This window comes from Suricata suricatta, chromosome 3 (genome assembly GCF_006229205.1).
Source record: "Suricata suricatta isolate VVHF042 chromosome 3, meerkat_22Aug2017_6uvM2_HiC, whole genome shotgun sequence".
Taxonomy (NCBI): Eukaryota; Metazoa; Chordata; class Mammalia; order Carnivora; family Herpestidae; genus Suricata; species Suricata suricatta.
In genome coordinates, this window is record NC_043702.1 from 170,722,701 (window position 1) to 170,749,734 (window position 27,034).

Sequence of the window (27,034 nt, forward strand, 5' to 3'; positions counted from 1 at the left end):
TCCGAGTGACATCTAGAATAAGGAATCCTTTCCAGACACTTTCAGTTCACTTTGTCCAGACCATCAGCACAATCATTATTCATGGCAGCCACAGCCTCACAAAATGCATTTATCAAATAATAAGACTCCAAAGTCCAAATGATCCCTGGACGCGGGAGCTGCGGAACGGGTGCAGGCGCATCAGCAGGCATGACAACAACAATACTAGTGTCATGTCCATTTCCATCAAAGTGCTTGGGTGACTAGGTCATGGTCAAGGAGCAGTAATATTTTGAAAGAAAAAATGTTTTCTGCACAGCAGGCTTCAACAGTGGACTTAAGATACTTGGTAACCAATGTTGGAAACAGACGTGCTGTCTTCTAGTCTTTGTTGTTCCGTTTCTAGGGCACAGGTAGGTTCAGCATAATTGTTAAAGCCCCGGGATTGTCAGAACGGTCACCAAGTATCGGCTTCAGCTCACAGTCACCAGCTGCATTAGCCCCTAACAAGAGAGTCAGCCCATCCTCTGAAGCCTGGGAAGCAGGCAGTGATGCCTCCCGTCTAGCCCCGAGAGCCTAGGTGGCATCCTCTTCCAATATGAGACTGTTTTGTCTACACTAAGAACCTGGTGGTTAGCGTGGCTGCCCATGTGAATCCTCTTAGCTGGGTCTTCCGGAGAACTTGCGGTGGCTTCTGCATCAGTCTGGCTGCTTCTCCCCACACTGCTCTGCGGTGCAGGCGGCTTCTGTCCTGAGCCCTCCCAGCCCAGCCTCTGCCAGCTTCTCCCTGTGTTGAGAAGCCTCCTCCCCTTGCACGGCCTCCGCAGAATGAAGACGGTCTAGGCCTTGCTGTGAACCAGACTCTGGCTCATGGGGACGCCATGCACTTGGTGTTCCGTTCAGACCCTCAGACTTTCTCTGCATCAGCAGTAAGGCCATTTAGCTTTTTTATCATCCACCTGTTCCCTGGGACAGCACTTTTAATTTCCTTCAAGAACTGTCCCTTTGGGTTCACAACTTGGCCAACCATTTGGCGCAAGAGGCCTAAGCTTTCCATGTGTCTCAGCTTTGGACGCACCTTCCCCCCTGAGCTGGATCACCGCTAGCTTTTGACTTAAAGTGATGGGTGTGGGACTCTGCCTTTCACTTGCACACTTAGCGGCCATCGTCGGCTGGTCCGTGATCAGCCTGATGTCACCACTGCCGTGGCACAGGGAACAGGGAGGCTGAGGAGAGGGAGAGACACGGGGGAGCAGCTGCTGGTGGAACATCAGCACACACACACCATCTACCAAGTTCACCATCTTATAGGGCCACGACTTGTACGCCCCCAGACCATTACAGTGCTGACATCAAAGATCACTGATCACAGATCACCTAAAAATATAAAAATAATGAAAAAGTTTGAAATACTGTGAGAATTGCCAAAACGTGTCACAGAGTCCGGAAATGTTGGGGAAATGCCACCAACAGTCTTGCTCGACCCAGGGCTGCCACAAAACTTCAATCTGTAAAAAAGACAATGTCCGCGATGCTCAATGACGCGGAGCACAACTGAAGGAGGGAAGCTTGTAATGGTGATGGCTCTCCAGTCCGGTGAACGCAACTCACGCCCCTTACTCGGGCAGTGAAAATAGTGACTCTTAGGTTACAACACCACAACATGTCATTTGGGCCACTCCGCCACAATTTTAAAAAAGCCAAAAAATGAAAAAAGGAAGTAGATAGAAAATGAAAATTGCACTCACATCGCACATTAAGATCTTTGCGCTTCACGCAGAAGAGAGTAAACAGAATAGTAGTCAAATGAGGGCTGTCAGTGTGCAGGAAGGCTTACCACACCCCCGGGAGGAAGGAGAAGTCGGGGTGAGAGGCACGCTCAGTCGATGACAGACCCACGGCGGGCGGACACCGGGCGGGAGGCCCCGCACACCCGCCCCACCGACGGCATGCTCTGCCTGCTCCTGCCGCTGGCGCTGCTCTTCTGCCTCGGCCCAGGTAATCCACGCGGTGGGTACCCCGCAGCCCTGAGTGAGTGTGCCTCGCGGTCTGTCCTTCTCTCCCCCGAGGGACTGGGTGCGTGCCTCCTCCTCTCCACTCAGCACACTCAGTGCCCAAGCTTCCCTTGAGTCTGCATTTACGGGCAGCGTCTGCGGGGCAGGGGGGGGGCGGGGCAGGGGGTGAGTTGTTTCTAAGACCAGTTTGGAGTTTACAGCCAGCACGCTGTGATCTACAGAGCACAGCTGTTAGGAAAGCGAGTTCTCTTGCCAAACAAGCTACAATCTTGCTGTGTGACCTCAGGTAGGTTCCTTAGTCTTCTGAAGCTTCCACATCGAAATTATTGAAAAATCTATGGTTCAGTTGAGCCAAAATTTCCAGGCACAAGGAAAATATCAGAAATAGTCCTGTTCCTTTGTGCTTACTGTGCGCTCCGACTCTCCCTTCCTGTGATTCAAGTCAGGGGCTAGCTAGCCCACTAGAACTTTATGTGCCACACAGAAAGCCCCCGTGGCTCCTGCCTCCCCATTCCTCACCGCCCATCACATAGAAAATGTCTTGTCTGGGAGCCACAGGTGGTTATTGGAGCCGAACTATAGGCTGCAGGCACAGATCGGGCAGGAGATGGGATAGAAAAGCCAGGCCAGAGCCCGCCCAGGGTAGCAGATGAAATCGGGAATGCTCCTTGAAGGCTCCTGTTCGGGCCCTGTGCCACGTACTGTGCACGCATTGTATACATAAACCTCTGGACAGGTCTAGGGAGCCTGTGCTATACTGACCCCATTTCACAATGCGAATTTAAATAACTGGCCCAAATTTGGCTAGCCAGCAGGTGGCAAGCTCTTGCAACAGTTCTGAGAAACAGTGATGTACACCCAGACGCAGCCGCGGCACAAGAGAAAGGGCCGAGGTGACGGTCACTGTGGATGCAGAATTAACTAGATGGACACCAGGAGGGAGGGGAAAACCCTGCTTTTCTAGCTTCTGGAGACACATCGTGGACTCGGATTCCCCGTGGAGCTCACCTCTGAGCAGGGGAAACAAGACCCATAAGTGAGATGGCATCATGGACAGCAACAAATGATAAGGAGAAAAATAAAATACATCAAGCAGGGAAAGGAGATACGAAGTACTGTGGAAGGAAGGGGCAGGGAGATTTCAGACGGAGTCGCCAGCGGTGATAAAGTTGGGATGAAGGGGAGGGGAGGTGGGGGCTTCAATGTCGGACCTACTGGTTTTAAGACAGGAGTGTGATATCCAGAGATTTCCGGGGAGCAGCTGGAACCTGAGGACTAGAGGCTGGAGGCATGGACATCACACCAGGGAAATAATCAGGAAGCTAAGAAAAAGTGCGAGGAGGGCAGAGCCGTGGGAGATAACGAGTCCTTCCCGTCCTGTCTTTCTAGAAGTTTCCAGGCGCAGGGTGTGGCCTCCGTTTGATGTCCACAACTCGGTCTACCCCAGACGTGACCTCTGATATGAAAGTCAATCCATTATCACTTTGTAGTGACCTCGGTAATCGAAATCAGAGAAATGTCTCTTCCGATAAGGCCTTTGCTGCTTCGTTTGCCCTCCCTACCCCACGCTGAGGGGCCTCAATCCATCCGGCAAATGTATCTACGAATGTCCAGAGGCATTTGAAGCCGCCAGGTGCCACTGGCGTGACTTAGAAGCCATTGCCCAGTCCTCCTCCAGCGGGGTCCCCCCAGCCTGCCTGGCCTCGGCCAGCGGCACCAGAGGCCTGCTTTTACGTTGTGCGCCTGACTGTGGACATACCGGCTTGCCGCTCTTTTCATAATCTCTTTCATTCCCTGCACTTTTTGTCGTCTTGGTGAACCACGGCCATAAAGCTGCTCTGCCACAGTCAGTTGGATCTTGTGCACTCTTTACACATTGTTTTAATGTTTATTTTTGAAGGAGAGAGAGAGAGAGAGAGAAGGGGAGAGGCAGAGAAAGAAGGAGACACAGAATCAGAAGCAGGCTGCAGGCTCTGAGCTGTCAGCACAGAGCCCGATGCGGGGCTTGAACCCACGAACTGTGAGATCATGACCTGAGCTGAAGTTGGACACTTAACCGACTGAGGTCCCCAGGCGCCCCTGGGTCATGCGCACTCTTGAGAAGGCCCCACGCAGTCTGCCCAGGCACCCGGATTTTCCCATTGCTCTTTGACATCTGTCCTCTGATTATCGGGGCCCAACTGCAGCATTTTCGCTGCCTCCTTGGTCTCATCGTGGGGGCAGGTTGGGACAGGCTGATAAAGAGGCAGGGCGGGTGTCACTGCTGCGAAGTCCCTTGTGACCGAGCAGCCCTTCCTGTGGCTGCAGCTGCCAAACCACTTCCCCCATGTGACTCCTGAATTTCCTTTCTGGTGGCACTTGCAATGCACCACGGGCACCTTGTTTGGCTTGTGCACCATTTCCAACAACCTATACATTTCTTTGCCATAGCTGATTTCTTTATATCCAGAATTTAATAATCTCTTTCTTTCCATGTGGCTCCATGGGCATGGAAGACAAGGAAGGTGTACTTAGAATCAGTGAAAATGGGTAGCATGTTATCTTCACAGGATTCTTAAAAAATTTTTTTTGTAATGTTTCTTGGGTTGGTTTTTTTTTTTTTTTTTTTTTTTTGAGAGCAAGAGAGAGCGTGAGTGGGGGAGGGCAGAGAGAAGGAGACACAGAATCTGAAGCAGACTCCAGGCTCTGAGCTGTCAGTGCAGAGCCCAACACGGGCCTCGAACTTGTGAGTCATGAGATCATGACATAAGTCAAAGCCGGCCACTTAACCCACTGACTCCCCAGGGGCCCCTATCTTGACAGCATTCTAAAGGCGCAAGTGTGTCTGCCTTTCGGGCTGAGGAGCCTGGGGCGAGCTCCGAGTCTCTACACGAGCGGCTAGGGACACTGCATACCCGCCTCTCGTGCCCGTGTGAGACTGCTGCCATCTGCAAGCCGGCCTTCCGCTGCCCTGGCCGGGGGTCCCCCAGGAGCCTCTTCTTTGGTATCTTATATCCCTTGCTGGCTACGAAATAGAATGTGAACGTAGTATTTTTATCAGAAGTATCCTAAGTGAGGCTGGCTGTTGGAACACCATCCACGCTTTGCATGAGAGTACTCTTTTCCAGAGTGAACTCTTTTTTTTTTTTTAATTCTTTAACGTTTATTTATTTTTGAGAGACAGAGAGACCGAACGTGAGCAGGAGAGGGACAGAGGGGGCGGGGGGAGACACAGAATCTGAAGCAGCCTCCAGGTCCCCAGTTGTCAGCACGGAGCCTGACGTGGGGCTTGAACTCACAAACGGCAAGATCATGACCTGAGCCGAAGTCAGACTCTTAACCGACTGAGCCCCCCAAGCTCGCTCAGAGTTAACTCTTTTAAAGCTTCTTCTAGGATTTCTCCAAAGAGAGCGGGAAATCCCTGAGGTAAAACAGTCTAGCAGTATTGTTGATTTGGTGGAGGCCAAGGTCTCAAAGACAAAGAGTTTGGGGATTCAGAATCCAGTGGGGAGCAGAAAAGGGCCTGCTTTCTTTCTTTCTGCCTTTCTTTCTGTCTTTCTTTCATTCTTTCATTTGTGAGAGACAGACAGCGCGAGCAGGGGAGGGTCAGAGAGAGATGGAGATACAGAATTGAAGGCAGGCTCCAGGCTCTGAGCTGTCAGCAGAGAGCCTGATGCAGGGCTCGAACCCGCAAACTGTGAGATCATGACCTGAGCCGAAGCCGGGCACTTAACCGACTGAGCCACCAAGCGCCCTGAGCCTTCTTTAAATCTAACACAGCTTAATATTTACTATTACTTGGCAAATTGGCTAAAAAAGTGTACACATTTGGTACTACAGGATATACGTCTCAAGTAGTCTCATTAACAGCTTGGGGGTCTAGGGACGCCTGGGTGGCTCAGTCAGTCAAGCCTCTGACTTCAGCTCACATCATGATCTCACAGTTTGTGAGTTCAAGCCCTGCATCAGGTTCTGTGCTGACAGCTCGGAGCCTGGAGCCTGCTTCCAATTCTGTGTCTCCTACCTCTCTGCCCTTCCTCTACTCATACTCTGTCTCTCTCTCTCCCTCAAAAATAAACATTAAAAAAAAAAAAACAGGTTAGGGGCCTTGAACAGATCAGATCTGTTCCATACTCCCTGGCTTTTTCATGGGAGCAACAGGGGCATTGCTCAGCGATCCACACGGCCTGATCAAGAGCCTCTTGCTCTAAGAGTCTATTACCCAGGAGATCTCTCTTATAGCTTCTTGTTTTAAGGGGTGTTCCTTGACCCCGGGGTCAGCGATCTATCTGCTCACGAGCATGGCGCTATGGGCACACCCCACTCAGCCGTCTGCCCAGATCTCTGGGTTAACCTGGCTTAAAGCACTTTGTGGACCCTCTTCTCTTTCAGGTCTTGGCACACTGCACAGTAGAGCCATGAGTTTACTTCCCAAGCACATGGACACTTGGATCTCTGCCCTGTCTTGCTCCCAACTGATTGAGGTCCCCCCCTTGTGGAGGGACTAAAGAGTGCTTTAGTCATTTTGACCTTGTTTCACAGGTCAGAGTCTCCAGAAATCCTTTGGGCTCTCCTTTTCCCAAGATTCTTTTTATCTTATATTTTGTGTTAGAAAGGCTAGCCTTGGGGCGCTTAGGTGGCTCAGTCAGTTGAGCAGCCAACTTCAGCTCAGGTCATGATTTCATGGTTCATGAGTTTGAGCCCCATTTCGCGCTCTCTACTCACAGCTTGGAGCCTGGAGCCTGCTTTGGATTCTGTGTCTCCCCCTCTCTCTGGCCCTATGATGGTCACGTTTTTTCTCTCTCTCTCTCTCTCTTAAAAAGAAATGAACATTAAAAAATTAAAAGAAAAAAAAGAAAGGCTACCCTTTGGGTGCTTAACACAGAGAAAGAGGCTCCAGGATTGAGCAAAAATTCAACCCACTCTCCTCCCACTGCTAGGACCACCCAGGGCTCCTCGTGGGAGACGAGGATCTGATGATCTGACACTGGCCAAGGATTCCCGTGGCCCCGTCACATCCCATCTTCGCGGAGAGGCAACTGGGGTGATTCGGGTTTGCCCATCCTCCTTACCTTCTGGGGCTGCCTTTAGCAATCCGTTGCCCCCCCTGCTTACAATACACACACTGACTGTCCCCAACTCTGTCAACGGCCTCCCGGTCCCGAGGTGGGGCTGGGGACACTCCCCCGCGACATCTTTCTTCCTACCCCTGGGTTCCCTCGAGCAGCCCGAAGACCCACCGGCGGAAGGCAGCTCACTGTTCTGCTTCCCCGTCTTCTCTCCTGCCGTCCGTCACAGCTCGGTCATCGAACACCCGAAAGGCTGCCTGTATTAGCAGAGTCGAGTTAGTGTCGGGACTCATGGCCAGTTTTTGAAGTTTTCTAGGGATTTCTGGAACACTTTGAGATATGAAATAGGCATTAAGGGCCACTTTGGCTACCTTGGACCTCGGGGTCCTGATTTGTACGCCGTCTCCAACAATTCTCCACAAATGAAGTGGGTTTTCATTTGTCCCCTGGTGAGCCTCCCTCGATCTGGGCCAGTTTATAGGAGGTCTCCTTCCTTCTTGCATGGCTTCCAAAAGTCGGCTCCAGTAAAGCCCTAAACCCTGTCTAAGGAGCTAGGACCCCACTGCGGGTTGCTTCTGGCACTGCCTCCTCACTCCGTCTCCCAGAACCTGATCCAGGCTGACTGCCCCTCTCAGCCTCTTCCCTGGCTTTTGTCACCACCACGGACTTTTCTTCTGCTGTTAGGAGGGTGGTTAGTAAATCTCGGATCTCTACCCAGCCTGGATTGTGCACAAAACGATGTGGTAAATTTATTAATTCAACCAGATCATCTCATAGCCCCCTGGTGTGTGCCTTCTGGTTGTACAGGCCTGATGTTGGCAAGGGGACATGCACACTAATGAGACGTCTGTCACCATCAGATTCCTATCTTAGTGGGAATCTTCCAGCCCCAGTCTTGAAGCAGGTCCTCCTAATGTAGAGCTATCTGATAAGGGAGGATAAAGGGGTCCTGGAGACATCGGGGCTGCTTGGAGGGGGTGTGAGTGAGAGATTGGGGATTAGCACTGATGGGGGTGGAGGAATTGGGGCTTGGTGTCACTAAGGATCTGGGTACCAGGAAATAAGGTGGAAGGTGGAGGTTTGTTAAGATTTAATGGCTGACTTAGACATGGAGAAGGCATGGTGTGCCTGAGTGGCTCAGTAGGTTGAGTGTCCAACTTCAGTTCAGGTCATGATCTCATAGTTCATGGGTTCAAGCCCCACATCAGGCTCTGTGCTGACAGCTCAAAGCCTGGGGTCTGCTTCAGATTCTGTCTCCCTCTCTCCCTGCCCCTCCCCTGCTCACTCTCTGTCTCTCTCTCTCTCAGAATAAAATAAAGGCATAAAAATAATTTTAAAATATATTTAAAAAGTAAAAAAAAAAACTAAGGAGGCATTTGAGGCAAATGGTTTCTCACTTTATGTCGTCTGACTTGAAGGAATCGCTCTTCGTCAGATGGATCTTTCCGTATGGAAAGCATTTTTGAGGATTTGGCTCCCACCTTTATCTTACAAATTTTACATTTCTTCTGTAAGGCCTCGTTTTGAGATCGTGGCATAAAGCACTGAACATATGGGCTCTCTTCCTGTTTTCTTTCTTTTCTACAAAATAGTTTTAATTGCAATGCAGTGTTGAATTTTAAAGGTCCATTTTCTGGCCACTCCTCTCCATCTTCTAAAGCATGTTGTGGCCAGGTGGCTGAAAAGGACATCACTTGCTTTCAAGTCAAAGGGGGGTGTCCAAAAGCCTTCCAGTTCTGGGGGCTGCAGGCCACAGGCTGCTGCTCAAAATGAAACCTGCCCCATGTTCTAGGAATCTTCCTTAGAGCCTCTTAACTTCCAAAGGTCCTTACAGTGATTAGTAGTGACACCAATGCCACACAGTCTTGCTCACAGAATATCTAAGACTCGAGTGGCTTGTCCTTAAGAAAAAAGCTATGAGTGGCTCAGTTGGTTAAGGGTCCAACTTCAGCTCACATCATACTCTCACAGTTTGTGAGTTCAAGTCCTGCATCAGGCTCTGTGCTGACAGCTCGGAGCCTAGAGCCTGCTTCAGATTCTGTGTCTCCCTCTCTCTCTGCCCCTCCCCCACTGGTGCTCTGTCTCTTACCCTCTCACGAAAGGAAATAAACATTAAAAATTTTTTTTCTAAAGAAAAAGGCTAGAGAAAGAAAGGCCTTGGGGACTGCCAAGGACTCTGGAGTGTCTATCTTAACTGTTAGTAAAAGTGAGGTCACACGGGAGAACTGGGCCCCTACTTAGAGATCCCCCATAAGGAAAAGAAGAGAAAGACAAGGTATCCAATGGCCAAGCCCTCGGCGTGGAGATTCAAACAGCCAACAACAGTCACCTGAGTGAAAACACATCACACAGATACTAGATCAGCCAGGATGGAGATGGCTAGCCACCTCCCAGACCCTAAGCACCCAAGACCAGAACAACAGTGTTCAGCGTCTCCAGCACAGAGACCAAGTTCACCCTCTGACTAGTCTCAAAAGCAATTGCTCCTATTTCGCCAGGCTGGAGCATGCAAGCCTCCTGGAGAGCCAGGTTGCACAATCTTCCTAAGGGTCTTTCCCCGTTCACCCAGACTTCGTGAGACACCCTCAGTTCACCTCTAAACGCTGCACTGTAGACCCAGCCTAGGCCACAGAGAGCCTTCTGAGTAAAACTACTCAGTGCACTGCTGGATTTCAGGGGAGGTCCCAATGCCGGTGGCGGTTACAGGCACCAAGGAGGGAAATCCCCCAAGGAATACATCCCCAGCCCGACCCCAGGGGCTTGAATGGGTTAGCCCAGAATGAGAGGCCACTGTCCTCTACTCTACTCAGGGCAGAACCTCAGAAGGACAAGAGTCCCACCTGGGTCACCAAAATTTGTTCCTGAACCAATGTGAGTTGGCTCATCAGTGAGTTACAGGGAGAAGCTACACCAGCTAGCGTTGCCTTACAAAGTCCTCTACTGGCAGCAAATACGGAGAACACGGAGAATAATTTCCAAAGCTGTGACTCCCCAAAGAGGAGCACGCACGCTCCTTTTTTCCTTTTTTAAACCAAGTTTTTAAAGTTCAAGTGTAATTAACAAACAGTGTTATATTCGTTTCAGGTGTACAACATAGTGATTCAACAATTCTATATATTACTCAGTGCTCATCATGATACATGTCTTATTCACTCCTTTCAATTATTTTCCCTATCCCCCCACCCAGCTCCCTTCTAGGGACCAGCAGTTTGTTCTCTAGAGTTAAGAATCTGTTTCATGGTCTGTCTCTTTTTTTCTTTGTTTTGTTCTTTAAATTCCACATATGAGGGAGACCATATGTATTTGACTTTATCTGTCTGATTTATTTCACTTAGCATTATACCCTTCGGATCCATCCATGTTGTTGCAGATGGCAAGATTTCATTCCTTTAATATTCCATTGTGTGTATACACCACATCTTCTTCATCCATTCATCTGTCGATGGACACTTGGGCTGCTTCCATATCTTGGCTATTGTAAATATTGCTTCCATAAACACAGGGGGGTGTGTATCTCGTTGAGTTCATATTTTCGTATCTCTTTGGTAAATACCCAGTAGTGCAATTGCCAGGTCATAGGGCAGTTCTATTTTTAACTTTTTGAGGAACCTCCATGCTGTTTCCCCTGGTAACTGGATAGCTTGCTTTCCCACCACAGTGCACGGGACTTCTTTTCCTCCACAACCTCACCAACACCTGCTATTTCTTGTGTTTTTTATTTTAGCCGCACTGACAGGTGTGGGGTGACATCTCTCTGTGATTCTGCTTTGCATTTCCCTGATGATGAGTGACGTTGAGCATCTTTTCATGTGTCTGTTGGCCATTTGGATGTCTTCTTTGGAGACTGTTCATTTCTCCTGCCCATTTTTAAATTGACTTATTTGGGTTTTAAGTGTTGAGTTATATAAGTTCTTTATATATTTTGGATACTAACCCGTAATCTGATAGGTCATTTGCAAATATCTTCTCTCATTCACTAGGCTGTCTTTTTATTTGTTGATGGTTTCCTTCAGTATGAAAAGGGTTTTTATTTTGGGATGGCCCCAATAGTTTAATTCTGCCAAAGGAGACATATATAGAAAACCATTTCCATGGTTGATGTCAAAGAGATTACTCCTTATATTTTCTTTTAGGAATTTTATGGTTTCAGGTCTCGTATTTAAGTCTTTAATCCATTTTGAGTTTATTTTTGTGTATGGTATAAGAAAGTGGTCCAATTACATTCTTTTGCATGTAGCTGTCCAGTTTTCCCAACACGGTTTGTTGAAGAGACCTTCTTTTTTCCATGGCATGTTCTTGCTTCCTCTGTCAGAGATTAATTGACCATATAATTATGAGTTTATCTCTGGGCTCTCTATTCTGTTCCTTTGATCTATGTGCCTGTTTTGTGCCACTACCATCCTGTTTTGATTACTAGAGCTTTGTAGTATCTTGAAATCTGAAATCGTGATTCCTCCTGCTTTGTTCTAGTTTTCCAAGATTGCTTTGACTCTTCAGGGTCTTTGGTGGTTCCAAATTTTAGGATCATTCATTCTCATTCTGTGAAAAATGCTGTTGGTATTTTAATTGAGATTGTGTTAAATTTGTAATAAGCAATTAGTTGGTCAGAGAGAGACAGCTATCATATGATTTCTCTCATATGAAGAATTTAAGATACAAAGCAGATGAACATGAGGGAAGGGAAGCAAAAATAATATAAAAACAAGGAGGGGGACAAAACATAAAAGACTCTTCAATATAAAGAACAACAGGGTTGCTAGAGGGGTTGTGAGAAGGAGGATGGGCTAACCGGGTCAGGGGCATTAAGAAACCTACTCAATCATCGTTGCACTAGATGGCAGCTAACTTGGATGTAAATTAAACAATAAATAAAATGTAAAAGAGAATAAAAAAGGCAATCTGCAAAGTGGGAGAAAAAGATTTTCAAAATATATTTTGTATCTAGAATATATCAAGAACTCCTAAATAAATAAGAAAAAAGCCCTGAGGATCCATTTAAAAATAGATCAAAGATTTCAACAGACAAGTGAGTAAAGCAAATATTCAAGTGGAAATGGCCAATAAATACATTAAAAAATATTGAATGTAACTGATCATAAGGGAAATGTATATGAAAACCACAACAAGCTATCGATATATACACATCAAGCATTAGGAACTTAATATAAACCCAAATTGTATAATGAGGGGGAAAAAAACTTGCAAATAAGCAGGTTCCTCTTCTTGGGGTCTGGAGTGCATATTGAGGGGGGGCTCATCATCACACATAATGGGCAGGCAGAGAGTTGCACACACACACTCAGAAAACACGCGTACACATACATTGTGTGTTATGCTGATGAGACTGATGCCCATCTCAGGGCGGGGATTTTAATATGATCATGAAGCTGAGGTAACTGTCAGGCACACTATGATTCATCTGCCCAGGCATGTTCTGGGGGGTCCTACTCAAAATGTTTCTTTGCCTGTTCCAGCAATTCATTAGTTCCTTTCTAAAAGATAAAACTGATAGCTTCGCAGAAGCTTTGAGGACTTTCCTGAGTTGAGGGATTCTCCGTGCTAGCAGAATCACCTCACCTGGACCCCAGAGCAGCTCTCCTTGTGCCCAAAGCCTCACAGAAGGGCTTTTGAACATTTTCTCTAACTTCTGACCTTCCCCTTCCCTAAGCAAAGGGCCTCAAACCTTTTTCTTTTTCTTAGATCTTTAGGGGGCTAATTCTGCCTTTCCCTTCTCCCACTTTCTTCAGCCAGGTTCTTTTCTCCTTCCCATGTACCAAAGCAAACCCCCCACAAGTATAAGCAGAGGCAAAGAGATATTTGAGTCCCTTCTTGAAGGAGAAAGAGGACCTTGGCAGGTGGAAAAAGCAAGAAAGGGCATTTCAGGCAAAGGGAACAACAGAGCAAAGAAGAAGCAGGGCATTCTTGGAAGAATCACAAATAGTTGAGTAATAGGAGCCTTTTGTTTTTATTCAAAACCTGCCACAATGTGATCACCCCTGTGAAGGCTTCCCTGAGAGCCCCCAACTCTCCTGCCCCCGATGCTCACGTATTTTTTCTCCTCTTCAGTACTTACCTCTATTGAGCCAACCTTTATTGAGTTGGAAATTGTGCTAAGTGCTAGAAATACAGAGATAATAAGCACAATCTCTATCCCCAAGATTCTGGAAAAGAGAGGAAAACAATCTCATAATTACAACAAAAAGAAAGAAGTACTCGCTATTGAGTGTACGGGTCCAGTCGGTGGTGCAAGGGCAACGCAGAAGTCAGCCCCATCCTGGCTGCACTGACATCATTGCACTGACTACTTGATTACCTTTCAGGCTCCTCTTCCACATGGTGAGCCCAGAGGACCAACATTTCTTATTCATACTCCTGATCTTCAGCCCAGAAACTGGTCCATAAAAGGGATCTAGTCCATATGGTTTGAATGCCATGATTTCTAAGGCTATACTCACTGATTTGGCACAGAACTGAACAAGTAGTAGAAAGAATGACTCGTTGCTTTCTATAAAAAAAAAAAAAGGAGGGGCACCTGGGTGGCTCAGTTGGTTGAGCGTCTGGCTCTGTGCCGACAGCTAGCTCAGAGCCTGGAGCCTGCTTCGGATTCTGTGTCTCCCTCTCTCTCTGACCCTCCCCTACTCGTGCTTTCTCTGTCTCTCAAAACTAAATAAAAAACAGAAAAAAAAATTTTTTAATGAAGGAGATATCAAGGAATGTGCTAGGCAGGAAGCAACAGTTGCTGGGGGGTCTTTGGGCCACAGGGTATGCTCAGACTCCTTACAAAAGAGAAACTGTTCCTTAATACCTTGAACAGAGAACCTCCAAGAGTAAGAAAGGAGGGTCCAGTCACTCAACAAATACTCATGGATGAACCCTAGGTGCCTACACTGTGCCACTCAGTGATCAAGGGTACTCACAACAATGAAAAAGACAGAAATCTTTGCTCTCATGGAGCTTACCTTCTAGCAGAAGGGAGAGAGAATTTTTTTAATGCAAATTATAAAGTATGCGAGGTGGTAGATATTATGGAGAAAAAGAAGTCCAAAGGCAGCTGAATGTATAAGGGTGAGTGTTGGTCATGAGGGAAAAGCAGTCCTCCCTGAGAGGGAATGTGTGCATTACAGGCCTTCTGGAGATGAAAGAGTGTGCCACATGCACACCGGAGAGACGCCCTTCCAGTCAGAGTGAGCTGTAAGTGGACCAGTTCCTGCTCAAGGAATGGTCAGGCCAGCATAGTCTGAGCAAAGTCAACTGGTCTGGGGAGAGTTATAGGAAAATAGGTCAAAGACACAAACATGAGCAGATCGTTTTGGTCTTTAAGAAAATTTTTTTTGTTAATGCTTATTTATTTTTGAGAGAGAGGGTAGAGTTGGGGATGGGCAGAGAGAAAGGGAGACACAGAATCTGAAACAGGCTCCAGGCTCCGAGTTGTCAGCACAGAGCCCAACGTGGGTCTCTAACTCACGAACCGCGAGATCATGACCTGAGCTGAAGTCCGGCACTTAACTGACTGAGCCCCCCAGGTGTCCCTCATCTTGGTCTTCATAGGCTATTGTCACTGTTTTGGTTCACTTTGGGTTTTGTCGACATTCTAGCATTTTTTAACTGAAGAGAAAACTGTACAAATCCTAAGTGTGAACTCAATGAATTATCACAAAATGAAAAAATCCATATATCCAGACAAAGGTCAAGAACTAGGACATTCACGGGGCGCCTGGGTGGCTCAGTCGGTTAAGCGTCCGACTTCGGCTCAGGTCAGATCTCACATTTGTGGGTTCGAGCCCCGCATCAGGCTCTGTGCTGACAGCTAGCTCAGAGCCTGGAGCCTGCTTCCGGTTCTGTGTCTCCTTCTCTCTCTGCCCCTCCCCCTCTCATGCTCTGTCTCTCTCTGTGTAAAAAATAAATAAAACATTTTTAAAAAATTTTTTAAAGGAAGAACTAGGACATTCGCAGGACCCCAGGGTCTCCCGTTATGCTCCCTCCTACCTGCTCTCGCTCGCTCCTCCTCAAAGGTAACCACTGTCCTGACTTCAAGGAACAGATCTGTTTTGCCTGTTTTTAAACTTTCAATAAATGTAATCGACAACAACAAAAGGCAAAATAAATCTTCTGCTCAAGATTTTGCTTATGATAGTCACCCATGTGGTTCCTAGAGGGAAGAAAGCTGACAAATCTTTCCCATCTCGTTAAATCCCTCATGGGAAAGATGGGTTGCAGGGGGAAATTGCGGGCAGTGTTCATTGCCTGACATCTGCATAACCATCAGGGAAGAAAAGAGGAAATGTGAGCTCACCTAAGAGCCTAAGTTCCTCCCTGCTTAGATCTTCTCCTGAGAAGCAAGAGATCTGGAGAAGGTTGGGGTCCTGGTTACAGTTATGTATTCACTGATTCACTCAAACACTTCCAGATCCTACTCTATGTCAGGCACAGTACCGAGATGCAAAAACAATCCAGGCATGGTCAGTTAGACAAATAAGTAAATACAGGACTACAAAATGGTGTGACGAGTGCTAAGTATTTGCAAAGGATGCTCAGAAAACATCGGGAAGTGGGGCACCTGGATGGGTCAGTCAGCTAAGCGTCCTACTTGGACTCAGGTCATGATCTTTCAGTTTGTGGGTTCAAGCCCAGCATTGGGCTCTGTGCTGACAGCTCAGAGCCTGGAGTCTGTTTCGGATTCTGTGTCCCCTCTCTCTCTCTGTCCCTCCCTTGCTCATGCTCTGTCTCAAAAATAAATATTAAAAAAAAATAATCATGACCATTTCACCTTTTTTGCTCAAGCATGAAGAGCTTGGAGATAGGCTCATGAGAATACCGCCATTATCTATTCCTTTGAGGTTATATTTATTACTTCTATATCAGTCTTATCTCCTTAACTTTGAGAATAAAAAAGGTATTTTCTGTTATCATAAAAAGATCAAAAAGTAGGTGAGGTCAAAATAGTTGGGTTTGAATCCTGACCCTTATTCATTAGCTGTGTGACCCTGGGAAAAATGAGTTAAACCCTCTGTGCCTCAGTTCTTTTATCTATAAATGGAGATGATAATATCCATCCTATATGCCTCCCAGAGTTGAATCAGTATCAAAGGAAATAATGAATAACAAGAACTGTAAATTCCTATTACCAGTCCTCTAACCCCCCCCCCCCCACTGCCAACCTACTATGCTGGGCACAGCAGATAATCAGTAAGTGTTGAGCTTTCATTAAACTTCACCAGCAAAGACTTGCGGTTTTTGGAGTTTATGCTAGGGAGCTGATGCAGTTCCCTGTCCAGGGGGACAGGGCCAGAGAACCTAGAGGCTTGAGTCAGGTATTGTGGCCATGACCTAAGAGTGACTAGGCAGGGTGGAAGGGTGGACTAGGCCAGAACCATCTAGGCCAACTTCCCATTATCCAAGAACGCCATTTTGTTGGGAGTGGGGCCTCTGCGATTGCCCATTTCGGCACTTCTCCTAACCCTGTGTCTCTTCATCCTATTTCTTGGCATCAGTATCAGAAGGCTCAAACAAATGGGCAGAGGTAGGGCAAAGGGTGTGGGGAGCGAGGGGTGAGTAGTGGGGGTTATAATGATTTCCTTTCTGTGTTTACAGGGAACACAGCTTCACAAACCAGCTCAACCCCACTGATGGTGAATGGGACTCTGGGGGAGTCGGTAACTTTTCCCTTGACGCTTCCTGTGTCTGAGAAAGTTAATTCCATCACCTGGCTTTACAATGGAACATCTATAGCCGTCATAATACTAACCGATGCGTCAAGTCCAAACATCGTAAAGACTAATACAAATCGGAAAGATCGACTGCAAGTCACCGGGAACTACTCCTTACAGCTCAGCAGCCTGACAATGGCTGACATGGGATTGTACCAGGCCCAGATAACCACGCAAACCTCTACCGTGTTCTCCAGCTACACGCTCAGGATCTTCAGTGAGTTAAAGCATGGGGGGTTAGTTGTGTGTGGACCAAGAGGTATTATGTATGCCAATCCTGTGTGACTGTGAGTGTTCACCATAGCCTAGTGGTAAACAGCACAGCTCTTGGAGTCAGGCTGAGGTCCAGCAACATAGAAACTCAATGGCATTTCTTGGTTAGTTAGTGACAGAGTGGAGAGTAGAACCCAAGTCTTGTGACTCCTGGCCCTAAATCACATCACTGTCCTTCACACAATAAAATAGTCTCTCTCAGGGCAGCTGAGTGGCTCAGTCAGTTAAACATATGACTTTTCATTGAAATGAAATGAAATGAAGCTCAGGTCATGATCTCAGAGTTGTGAGATCGAATTCCACGTCCAGCTCCACACTGACAGCATAGTGCCTGATTGGGATTCTGTTTCTCTCTCCCCTGCTCGCTCGCTCGCTCTCTCTCTCTCTCTCAAAGTAAATAAATAAACTTTAAAAAAATAGCTCTTCTTGACCAGAAATGTAATGGAAATGGGGCACCTGGCTGGCTCAGTCAGAAGGGTACCACTCTTGATCTCAGGGTCATGAGTTCAAGCCCCACATTGGATGTAGAGATTACTTAAATCACTAAAACTTTTAAAAAAATCTAATGAAAGTAACAAAAGTGAAACAGCTATGACTCCGTTACCATGTGCATTACCTGCGTCCGTCAGGTAATCTTCACAAAAGCTCCGTGAGGTAGACATTAACCCTTACCCCTGGCATAGCATCAGTCACAGCAACCTGCCTGCAGTCACAGAGGAGACAGTAGTGGGGGAATTTCTCACATGACTAGCTGGCATGATACCTCCTTTTACACAAAGGCTGTCTGACTCAATGGAGAATGATTAGTGACAGAATAGGGGGGCACCTAAGAAGTGCTCTATAAGGATGAGCTGATAACAAGAAAGATATTTTCTGCAAGGTTATTTAATTTCTAAGAATATTTTCCCCAGATGGTTCATGGTCTCACTATAAAATTATGGAAACCATGAGACAGCTTACCAATCAGTATCAGAAAAAAGAGATCCTCCTAGCAATCAGTGGTGTTCAGAGAAGTTTGGGCTGCCTTTAAGGCAATCACTTAGCAGGAATGTTGCATAGGAGATTCAAGCATTAAACTGGCAACACTGAAGGTCACTGAGATTCTGTACTTCTCATCTATCTGAGAGCCTGTGGTGTCTAAAACTCACCTAGGGCCTTTTGGGTTAAGACATGGAATCCAGGGGCGCCTGGGTGGCTCAGTCGGTTAAGCCTCCGACTTCAGCTTAGGTCAGATCTCACGTTCGTGGGTTCAAGCCCCGCGTCAGGCTCTGTGCTGACAGCTAGCTCAGAGCCTGGAGCCTGCTTCCGGTTCCGTGTCTCCTTCTCTCTCTGCCCCACCTACTCTCATGATCTGTCTCTCTCTGTATTAAGAGTAAATAAAACATTTAAAAAATTTTAAAAAAGACATGGAATCCAGAAAAGCACTCAATTAAAATATTAAAATAAGATGTCATCACAAATAGGTTACATGTGAGCCTTTAGAATCCCCTGAATATCTGGCAGATTTACCATGTTAGATTGGTCAAAGTCATATCCCTGAAAGAACAGAACACAGAACAGGTAAATATAGTAGGAAAGAGAAGTTGTCTAGAAAAGTCTTCCACAGGAATTCCAACCAAACGGACAAAATCGCCCCGAGACAGTGTATTAAAGCTGCTAAAGTAAAACACCACAAACTTGGTGGCTAAAAACAGAAATTTTATTCTGTCACAATTCTGGAAGCCCAAAGTCCAAAATCGAGGTGTGGGCAGGGCCATCTCCCTCTGGAGGCCCTAGAGGACAATCCGTTATTTGCTTCTTCCAGCTTCTCATTGAATGCTCCTGGCACTCCTTCATGTTTGGTGGCCAATCTCTGCCTCCCTGTCACATTGCCTCCTGCTTCCCCTATATTATCTCCTCTTCTGTCTCAAATATCTCTCTGCTTTCCTCTTATAAGGATGCTTATCACTGGATTTAGGGCCCACCCAGATAATCCAGAATCATCTCTTCATCTCACTTAATTATATCTGCAAAGACTCTTTTCTAAATAAGATGCTGGGAATTAGAACATGGGGATATCTTTTGGAGGGGAGGTCATCATTCAACCTACTAAAGGCAGAGGCACTTTGGGTGACCGGCGGCCATCAAGGCAATGCTAGTACCCTGGAGAGAAGAGAGACATCCAGTGGAAAGTCTGAGAATAGACCCCATGTCAGGCTCCATCACACTGTTGAGACAATGTTCTTTTGCCACTGGTCCGAATGCAAAGCATGACTTCCTCTGCAATAACCATACTCATGAGGTTCAGCGTCAACCCTTTTGGCATCAGGAGTGACAAAGGACAGAAGTCATTTTTAAACGGAGTGGTCATGGGGCATCTGGGTGTTTCGGTCAGCTGAATCTCCAACTTCGGCTCAGGTCATGATCTCACGGTTCGTGGGTTTGAGTCCCACATTGGACTCTGTGCTGACAGCTCAGAGCCTGCAGCCTGCTTCAAATTCTGTTTCCCTCTCTATTCCCCTCCCCTGTTTGTACTCTTGTCTCTACCTCTCTCAAAAATAAGTGAACATTAAAAAAAATTTTTTTAATTAAATGGAGTGGTTATAATAGGCTGAGAAGATGGCATTTGAACCCAAACCTGTCAGAGGTCAGGGAGGGAGCCATGCAAATAGTTGAATGAAGAGGCGTCCGCTATGCCTGAAATGCTCAAGGAACACCAAGGAGGTCAAGCACCAAGAAGCAGAGTGAGGGAAGGGGAACAGGAAATGTGGTCAGTAAGGAAATAGAGGCCACATCATGTCTGGCTCTGAGAACCTTCACGGGGACTTTGGCCTCTGCTTTCGGTGAGATTGAGAACCATCAGAGGGTTTTGTAGAGCAGTAATATGACTTGACTTACTTGCTTCTGTAATGAATCCCTTTGGCTGCTCTGTTAAGAATAGACTGTAAGGGACAGCGGTAGACACAAATGTAGCCGACAATCCAAGAGAGAGATGCTGCTGCTTAGCGGGAGGGTGGTGGCAGCGGACGTTAGATATATGCCTGGATGTATTTTGGAGGTAAAGCCAACAGGAGATCCTGATGTGGTGGTGTGAGATGAAGAGAGAAGTCAGGGAAGGCTCCAGGGCTTTTGGACTCAGTGACTGGAAAGGCGTGATTATCAACCAAGGTGTGGAAGGCTCCGGCCTGAGCAGGTTTGGGAGAAAAAACTGGGAAAGCTTTTGAACATGTGGAGTCTGAGAGACACATTATATCCAATGTGGATATGGAAATGTCAAGTGGGCAGTTTTATATTTATTAAGTGGAGAAACATAATAAGAGAGGTTTTTGAGGTCAGCCATGGACACCGGTGGAAGGAAATGTGATATTCATGCCAAATATTTGCCACTGCTGTGCTGGGCACTGTCTCATTTAATCCTCATGTTTACCTGAGAAGCTGGTACTGTTGCCCGGTTTTACATATAAGGAAACTGACGCTTGGAGAGATTTAAAAACACCTCCATGGTCATATAACCAGGAAATGACAAAGCGATAAGTCTGACCAAGGTCTTCCTAACTCCAAATCCAACACTTTCCATTCCATGAAATCTCCTTTCTATCAAAATATGTCCTACCTCCACTCCATTAACTAAGCTTAGAGCATTCCTCAATATCTTCCCACCAGACAGTTGGGATCATTCAGTTCCTTACTGGGTCATTGTCACCCTCAGGCCCAACCCAGCTCAGTGGCCTTTTCTGTACCCCTCCCACATCCCCATTGATTCACAGCTACAGACATTTTTTTAAAAATATGTTTTAGGTGGTGGTCATGGAGGAAGGCACTTGTGGGGAAGAGCACTGGGTGTTATATGGAAGCAAGTTTGACAACAAACTATTTAAAAAATATGTTTTAATGTTTATTTTTGAGAAGAAAAGACAGAGCACAAGTTGGGGAGGGCCAGAGAGGGAGAGGGAGACACAGAATGTGAAGCAGGCTTCAGGCTCTGAGCTGTCAGCACCTCAGATCATGACCTTAGCTGAAGTCGGATGCTTAACCGACTGAGCCACCCAGATGCCCCACTACTAACATCTTCATAGCCAATATTTTCTGGTCTTTGCTCTTAGAAATTTCTCAAATGCCTGAATATATTGTACTTCTTTGCGCTCCAGAATTACTTGCTTGTTTGGTTTCCTCACTTCTTCTGCCCTAGTTTTTGGTCCTCAACATTTCCCTTTCTGTCTTGCTGCCATTCCACACCGGGGTCTCTGTCCTCACTGGGGGTCTCTGTCCTCACTGGGGCCAGCATGAGATACGAGTAGGAGCAGCATTCCCGCGGATTAGTGAGAAGTAGAGCTCCTCCAGGACTCTGAGCTTTTATCTTCCGCCCCAGCTCGGGAGTTCTGATGGGAAGAGGACTGGGCTCTTGGGTCTGGTTTCCGCCCTGGCTAAGGGACAGTTGGCCCTCAGCTAAATTCCCAAATGTCTTCACACAAGGCCAGGGTCCAAGACTAGAAAAAATGCCAGGAATAAACTCAGGCCCAGGAAATAAATTGAGCAGCCCAGAATCATGCAGCGAGTCGGCGACAGCCCTCATGTGTCCCGACTCACTGCTCCCCACGGCTACTCTGTCTCATGCTGATGTCCTCACCATTTGGTCACCCCAGACCTTGATGCCATCAGTTAGGCAACACAAGCCAAATTATTTACAGAGCAGGCAGACCGTGACCTACAGTAGAGTGCTGGGTGGAATACAGAAGCACCATGCGGTGGGAAGGGTATTTTTCACAGTGGCCTGAACCAAGCCATTTGGTCTTAGTCTGGGCCTTTTCTCTGAGTGCAGGACAACTGAAGAACTTAGAAATGGCCAACCACACCTGGCTGTCTGAGAATGGGACCTGTGAGAGCTTCCTGACCTGCTCTGTGGAAAACATGAATGACGACCAAGTGCTAAGGTGGGAGGTCGCAGGGAACATGACGATAAGTGAAGCAAGGTTCGCTCTGTCCTGGGACCCCAGGACGTCCGGTGAAGAGAAGTACACCTGCATAGCTGAGAATCCTGTCAGCCGACTCTCCTTGTCTGTCTCCACCCGGAGTCTCTGCGAAGGTAACAGCCTGTCTCGGGTCTCCCCGAGAGCCCTGAGCAGCTGTGGGGGTGGGGGGTGTCCTTTCTGCCCAAAGTCATTTCCCAAAACGGGGGCTCAGGGAGAGGCCACCAAACACTGCTGGGAGAGGGCCAGGGCCTCCTGCAGCTCCACGCCTCCCATTGCCTCCAGAGGCCTCTCCCCTCTCCCTCCCTCCCCCTGCTCCCCCAGCCCACTGAGAGCCCCGGGGCCAAGTACTTGGGAAGTCAGAACTGCTCCAGCCTGGTCCACCACATGGACTCCGCTCCCAGAGAGGCTGCCCAGAGCCGGAGCCCACCTACCCGACAAAGGTGGCCCAGAAGAGGCTCACGGGAGACTCTGAGGAAAACACTCCCTGTGTCTCAAGCACAACTTCTTTTTTCTTTTTTCAGATTTTTTGAATGAGAACAATAAATATACTGGATGGCTTATCTCAGTGTTTGCGGTTATTTTCATATGTATGCTCATCTTGGGGTTATTTGTTTGGAGGAAGAAATACTGTTTGCGCAAGACAGGTAAAGGGAGGGAGGAGGTCTACTGGGGCAGCCCCTGGGATGTGACCACACCCCTGCCAATTTTCTCCAGAAAATGCATGGCCAAGCTTAAAGGCCTGGCTGCCCTTCCCCTTCAGGTACCCCCACACCACATCCTCTAGAGAGACACCTGTGGGCGAGGGGGAGGAGGTGGGGACCTCTCTTACCGCACTCACAATTTCAATTTCCCTGGTTTTATTTTTTAGGCATCTTTCATTTCTCTACTCAGCAAACCCAGAGTTCTGGTGAGCTTGCAGACTCTTAGCTCCCAATCCTAAAACAGATGGGGAGAGCCTAATGGAGGAGGACAGAGGCTGGTCAGAGGGCTGGGTAATGAGAGAGGAGGGAGTCAGAATGTCATTACTCAGGTGGGCCGGAATGGTGCGAGAGATGACCTGTAACTGGCATGTCTGTCCCTGAAGGATCCCAGGGACTGGATTAGGGTCGTTCCCCACCCTGCTGATGAGAAACCAGGTACCAGTGAAAGGCTCACTGTCCGTTATTAACCAGCAAGTCCAGCACAGGGATGGGGTTAGAGTACCCAATGTCCAAAGACAAACTGCCTGACCCTGTCACTCTTTCAGTCAGGATTTGAACACTGAGTAGACTCAGTCCAAAAACAAAGCGTGATATAGAGACAGGAACACAGACTCTGGACTCAGACTGGCTGTGAGTCTCATTTCATGGGTAAGAGATACACGGCTTCGTGTGCAGAGCACGAACATGAGATTCAGAGTCAGAAGGCAGGCATCTGAGTTCCTGTTCCATCACTTCCTGTTGGACTTTGCACCAAGTTAATTGAACTTTCTGAGCCTCCAGTTTCTCATCAGTAATATAATATAATATAATATAATATAATATAATATAATATATATAACCATCCATAGTGTAATCATCTGTAATATAATTTGAGAAGTTCACTAATACTATATATGTGATGTAACCTGGCTCCATTGAGCTTGTCAATGAGGTTCTCTGGCCCTTGTGGAGAAAATGCTATTGGGTCCCAGGAGCTCACCGGCCCACGTGTGAATCCAGAGGGAGACTCTGAAGCTTTAGGACCCCTCAAGATCACATCCCCCCAAGAGATGAGGCCAGGAATAGAGCACATGGTTGAGAAGGTTCTAGTTCAACCCAGAACTTCAACGAATGAACCCCAAGGAAGGGTATTCCCTCAAACAACTGCCTCTTTGGGGCCAAAACATGGCAGGGAGTGGGCAGAGGTCCCAAGAGCGTGGGACGCTGACTGTGCCTTCCTGTGTTAACAGCAGAGAACATGAGGAACTTAGAATATGTCTCCGTCTCTTCGGGGAACACCGTCTATGCTCAGGTCACTCATCCAAACAGGGTGAGTCCCGTCAGCTTTATATTCCATAATTGGCATGGTTTTTAGAGTCTTTATTCACAAACTTGTCACCACACCATCTCATTAGTCCAATGGCACACACCGTTGGGAAGAGGAGAGGCAGTGGCCGCAGCTACAGTGTTGTGTGCGGGCCCTTGGTGGCCCTCGGGGCTTTCGCCCCATGATGTGCCTGCTCATACGTTGCTGTACATAGTCCTCTAATGATGTAATGCATCAGTACGTCTTGTCTCTTTACAGCTTAATTACAAGCTGCCTGGAAGCGAAAATTATGTTTTTCTGTCTCTTCCCTGAGCACAATGCCCAGTAAATACTTGCTGAATGGATCAGAGTTCAGCTAAGTTTGAGAGTTTCCAGAGCACACAATTGTGTAGCAGGGTGGGGGTTCTCGCTCTGGATGGAGTGGAAATAGGGGAACTGAGAAAGACAGTAAAGGCATGAGCAGCCATCAACCCTCCCCTCCCCCCTGCAACATGACAGATGGCCTTGGGCAGCCACCAGGAACTCCTCTGCCACACATCAGCAATCTCCCGCCACCCCCAAAGTAAAGCACCCACAGGTGGGCCTTTCTAAATAACACCATCCATCTTCTGAAAAGTAAGCCAAGATAACTCAGCATTCAGCAACTGCTGGAGCAATGACCCAACTAGAAATCTTACATCCCCCAAGCAAATGTCCCTTCACACAGCTCCTCATGGCATTTACAAGGTAGGCTCCTTGAAGGGAGGTAACAATAAGGGTATTCCCACTCATTCAAATGTTTCTACTGCCTTCCAGTCCTCTCTTGAAGACAAGATGAATTACCCTCAACAACACAATAAACTCATCTCCAGCAAATTTGCTAACTTCCTCTTAATAAAAAAAATTGTCCTTTGAAGAGTTTCAGACATTTTCATAATGCCCTAAATATTCCTTAATTCGTTTTGACTGTCAAAACCCATGAGTACGGGAGACTTCTGCTGTTATTGCTATATTTTGCATTCCAAGCAGAGCCATTCTTAACACCAAGTGTTCCTCCCATTATCGGTTCTCCAGGCTTGAGGAGAACCCAGTGACATGAGGACAAGGCAGTTTGAGTCACAGGGACAAAACAGAGCCAGCGGTACCTCCAGGTATACTAGTAAGGAGCTGAGACAAAAGATACAATTCCATACACTCTGGCATAGAAGTGTGTTCTTAAGATGGAGGAAGGACAGTAGAGTCAGATGCAGGAAAGGATGCTTCCTTTTCTTCACACCACCTGCCAACAAGGTTGACCTTCTGTCCATCTCTGGCTCTTGAGCCCACCAGTTTGTTGGGGTGTTGTGCTTCCTGTTTGGGCCTCAGGAAATGTCACAAAACTCTCTCCAGAGTGAGAGCTGGTGGTGCTTGATCTCCAGCTCCTCTTGCTACACACTTACCTTCTCCTCCTGAAGGATGTTGGCATCATTCCTCTATGTTGCATTGTCTTTCCTGAGAATATATCTATGCAAAAATATCACTTTGTCTGTGTGAGTCAAATGTATATGATTATTTTTTACAGCCAACAAATAACCCAACACCTATGCAAAGCACTGATTCCACCACAATTTACTCCACAATTGATCAGTCCAAAGAGGTAAGCCCATGGTCGTCCCCTCTTCTCACAGCTTACCTCTCTCCTCAGACTTAAAACTTTTCAAGTGAAGTAAAAGTAAAGGGGCTACGTGGTAGATGCACAAATACCAGCAGGATATAGAAAGTCTCGGGACATCACCAAAACATAGCCAAGACGTTCTCTTGCATTGGGGTTGCCACCCATCATTGAGTTTTCAACCTACCTGAATTTAATTAAATTGTTTAAATTAAATTTTTAATTCAGTTTTGCCTTAGCTCAGCATCCCTATCTGTCAGTTAGTGCTTCCAGACCTCCTCTATAGCCATGAGAGGTAGTAAGAGATTCTGGTCCCTATTAACCTGCTTTATTTTCCTTTTTTCCATTAGAGTAAACCCGTTTCTCCCAAGACAACTGCCCTTGGCAACGTCATCTAAATTGCTGAGAGGTCTCAAAAGGAATTCAAGAATGACACAGCTACTCCTGATCCCATGGGAGAGAACAAAGGCAGCCTGGCTTCTGCCTGGAGGACTTGAATATCTCGGATCATCACTTCCAGTTCTTAGGACTGGAACCTGCTCACCCACGTCAAACATCTGAGGAATGACATCATTTCCAACATGTGATCCAAATAACATTTTCTAATCTGCTCCAAGCCAAAACTTGCTTCAGCAAACAAGCCTGGACATTGACTTTCTTTCTCTTTGGCAACTGATGGTGTGGTTGACAAGGAGTTATAATTCAGAAGACAAACAATTCTCTCCCTTTAGAGAGCAGCAGGACTTGATTTGCTGGTTACGTATGTTGTCTCTGGAATTAGATGAACTCATTCCCAAACCCTCATGCAACATTTACTAGACATACCTCCTGGGACAAGTTATGGAACCTCTTGAGCTCTGGTCTCCTAGACTGAAAAATGGAGATCAGCCCGTTACTCAAACCAGGGACAGGAGCTATCCTTGACTTCAGCCATTTTATCACCAGGGCCTTTGAACTCTACCTCCAAATATATATGTTAGATCAACCCACTTCTCTCCAAACCTTTAATCTCCATCCTACATTAACCCACCATCATCTCCAGCCTGCGTACTACGGTAAACTCCAAATAAATTTCCCTAATTTTTGCTCTTTTCTCCCTCTGGTCCATTCTCCACAAGACAGCTGGAGTAATATTTTTAATATAAATCAGACCATTCACGTCTCTGCTTAAAATGAATCCTGCAAGACTTCCTAATCACTCAGAAAGAAACTGAGTCTCCGTGGCTCTGGACGGCCTGGCCCATCTGCAACCTCGGCCATCACCGCTCACCTGTCTCTCTCTGATTTGGTCTGAATCTCTTTCAGCTCCTCGGAGGAGTTGACTCACATCTGCCTCAAGATCCTCTGCCTGCCTGCTTCCTCCTTCTTCTACAGATGCCAGTGCACATGCGTCACTCTCCAAGAGAGACCTTCGGACCACTCTATC

At 47.0% G+C, this 27,034-nt stretch overlaps 1 protein-coding gene across 2 annotated transcripts; it reads left to right on the plus strand.

The window, feature by feature from the left end:
- The first annotated feature begins 1,775 nt into the window (after window positions 1–1,775).
- Window positions 1,776–26,693, plus strand: SLAMF6 (SLAM family member 6). Of its 2 annotated transcripts, XM_029935811.1 has the most exons (8): window positions 1,776–1,989; window positions 16,634–16,966; window positions 21,821–22,084; window positions 22,493–22,615; window positions 22,840–22,878; window positions 23,902–23,981; window positions 25,519–25,593; window positions 25,959–26,693. In XM_029935811.1, the coding sequence occupies exons 1-8, from the start codon at window positions 1,866–1,868 to the stop codon at window positions 26,004–26,006; spliced, it is 1,086 nt and encodes a 361-aa protein (XP_029791671.1). In that variant the 5' UTR covers window positions 1,776–1,865; the 3' UTR covers window positions 26,007–26,693. The 2 variants fall into 2 exon arrangements, with proteins under 2 accessions (XP_029791671.1, XP_029791673.1); XM_029935813.1 differs by lacking the exon at window positions 22,840–22,878 and having other exon boundaries at window positions 1,777–1,989.
- Window positions 26,694–27,034: the final 341 nt, after the last annotated feature.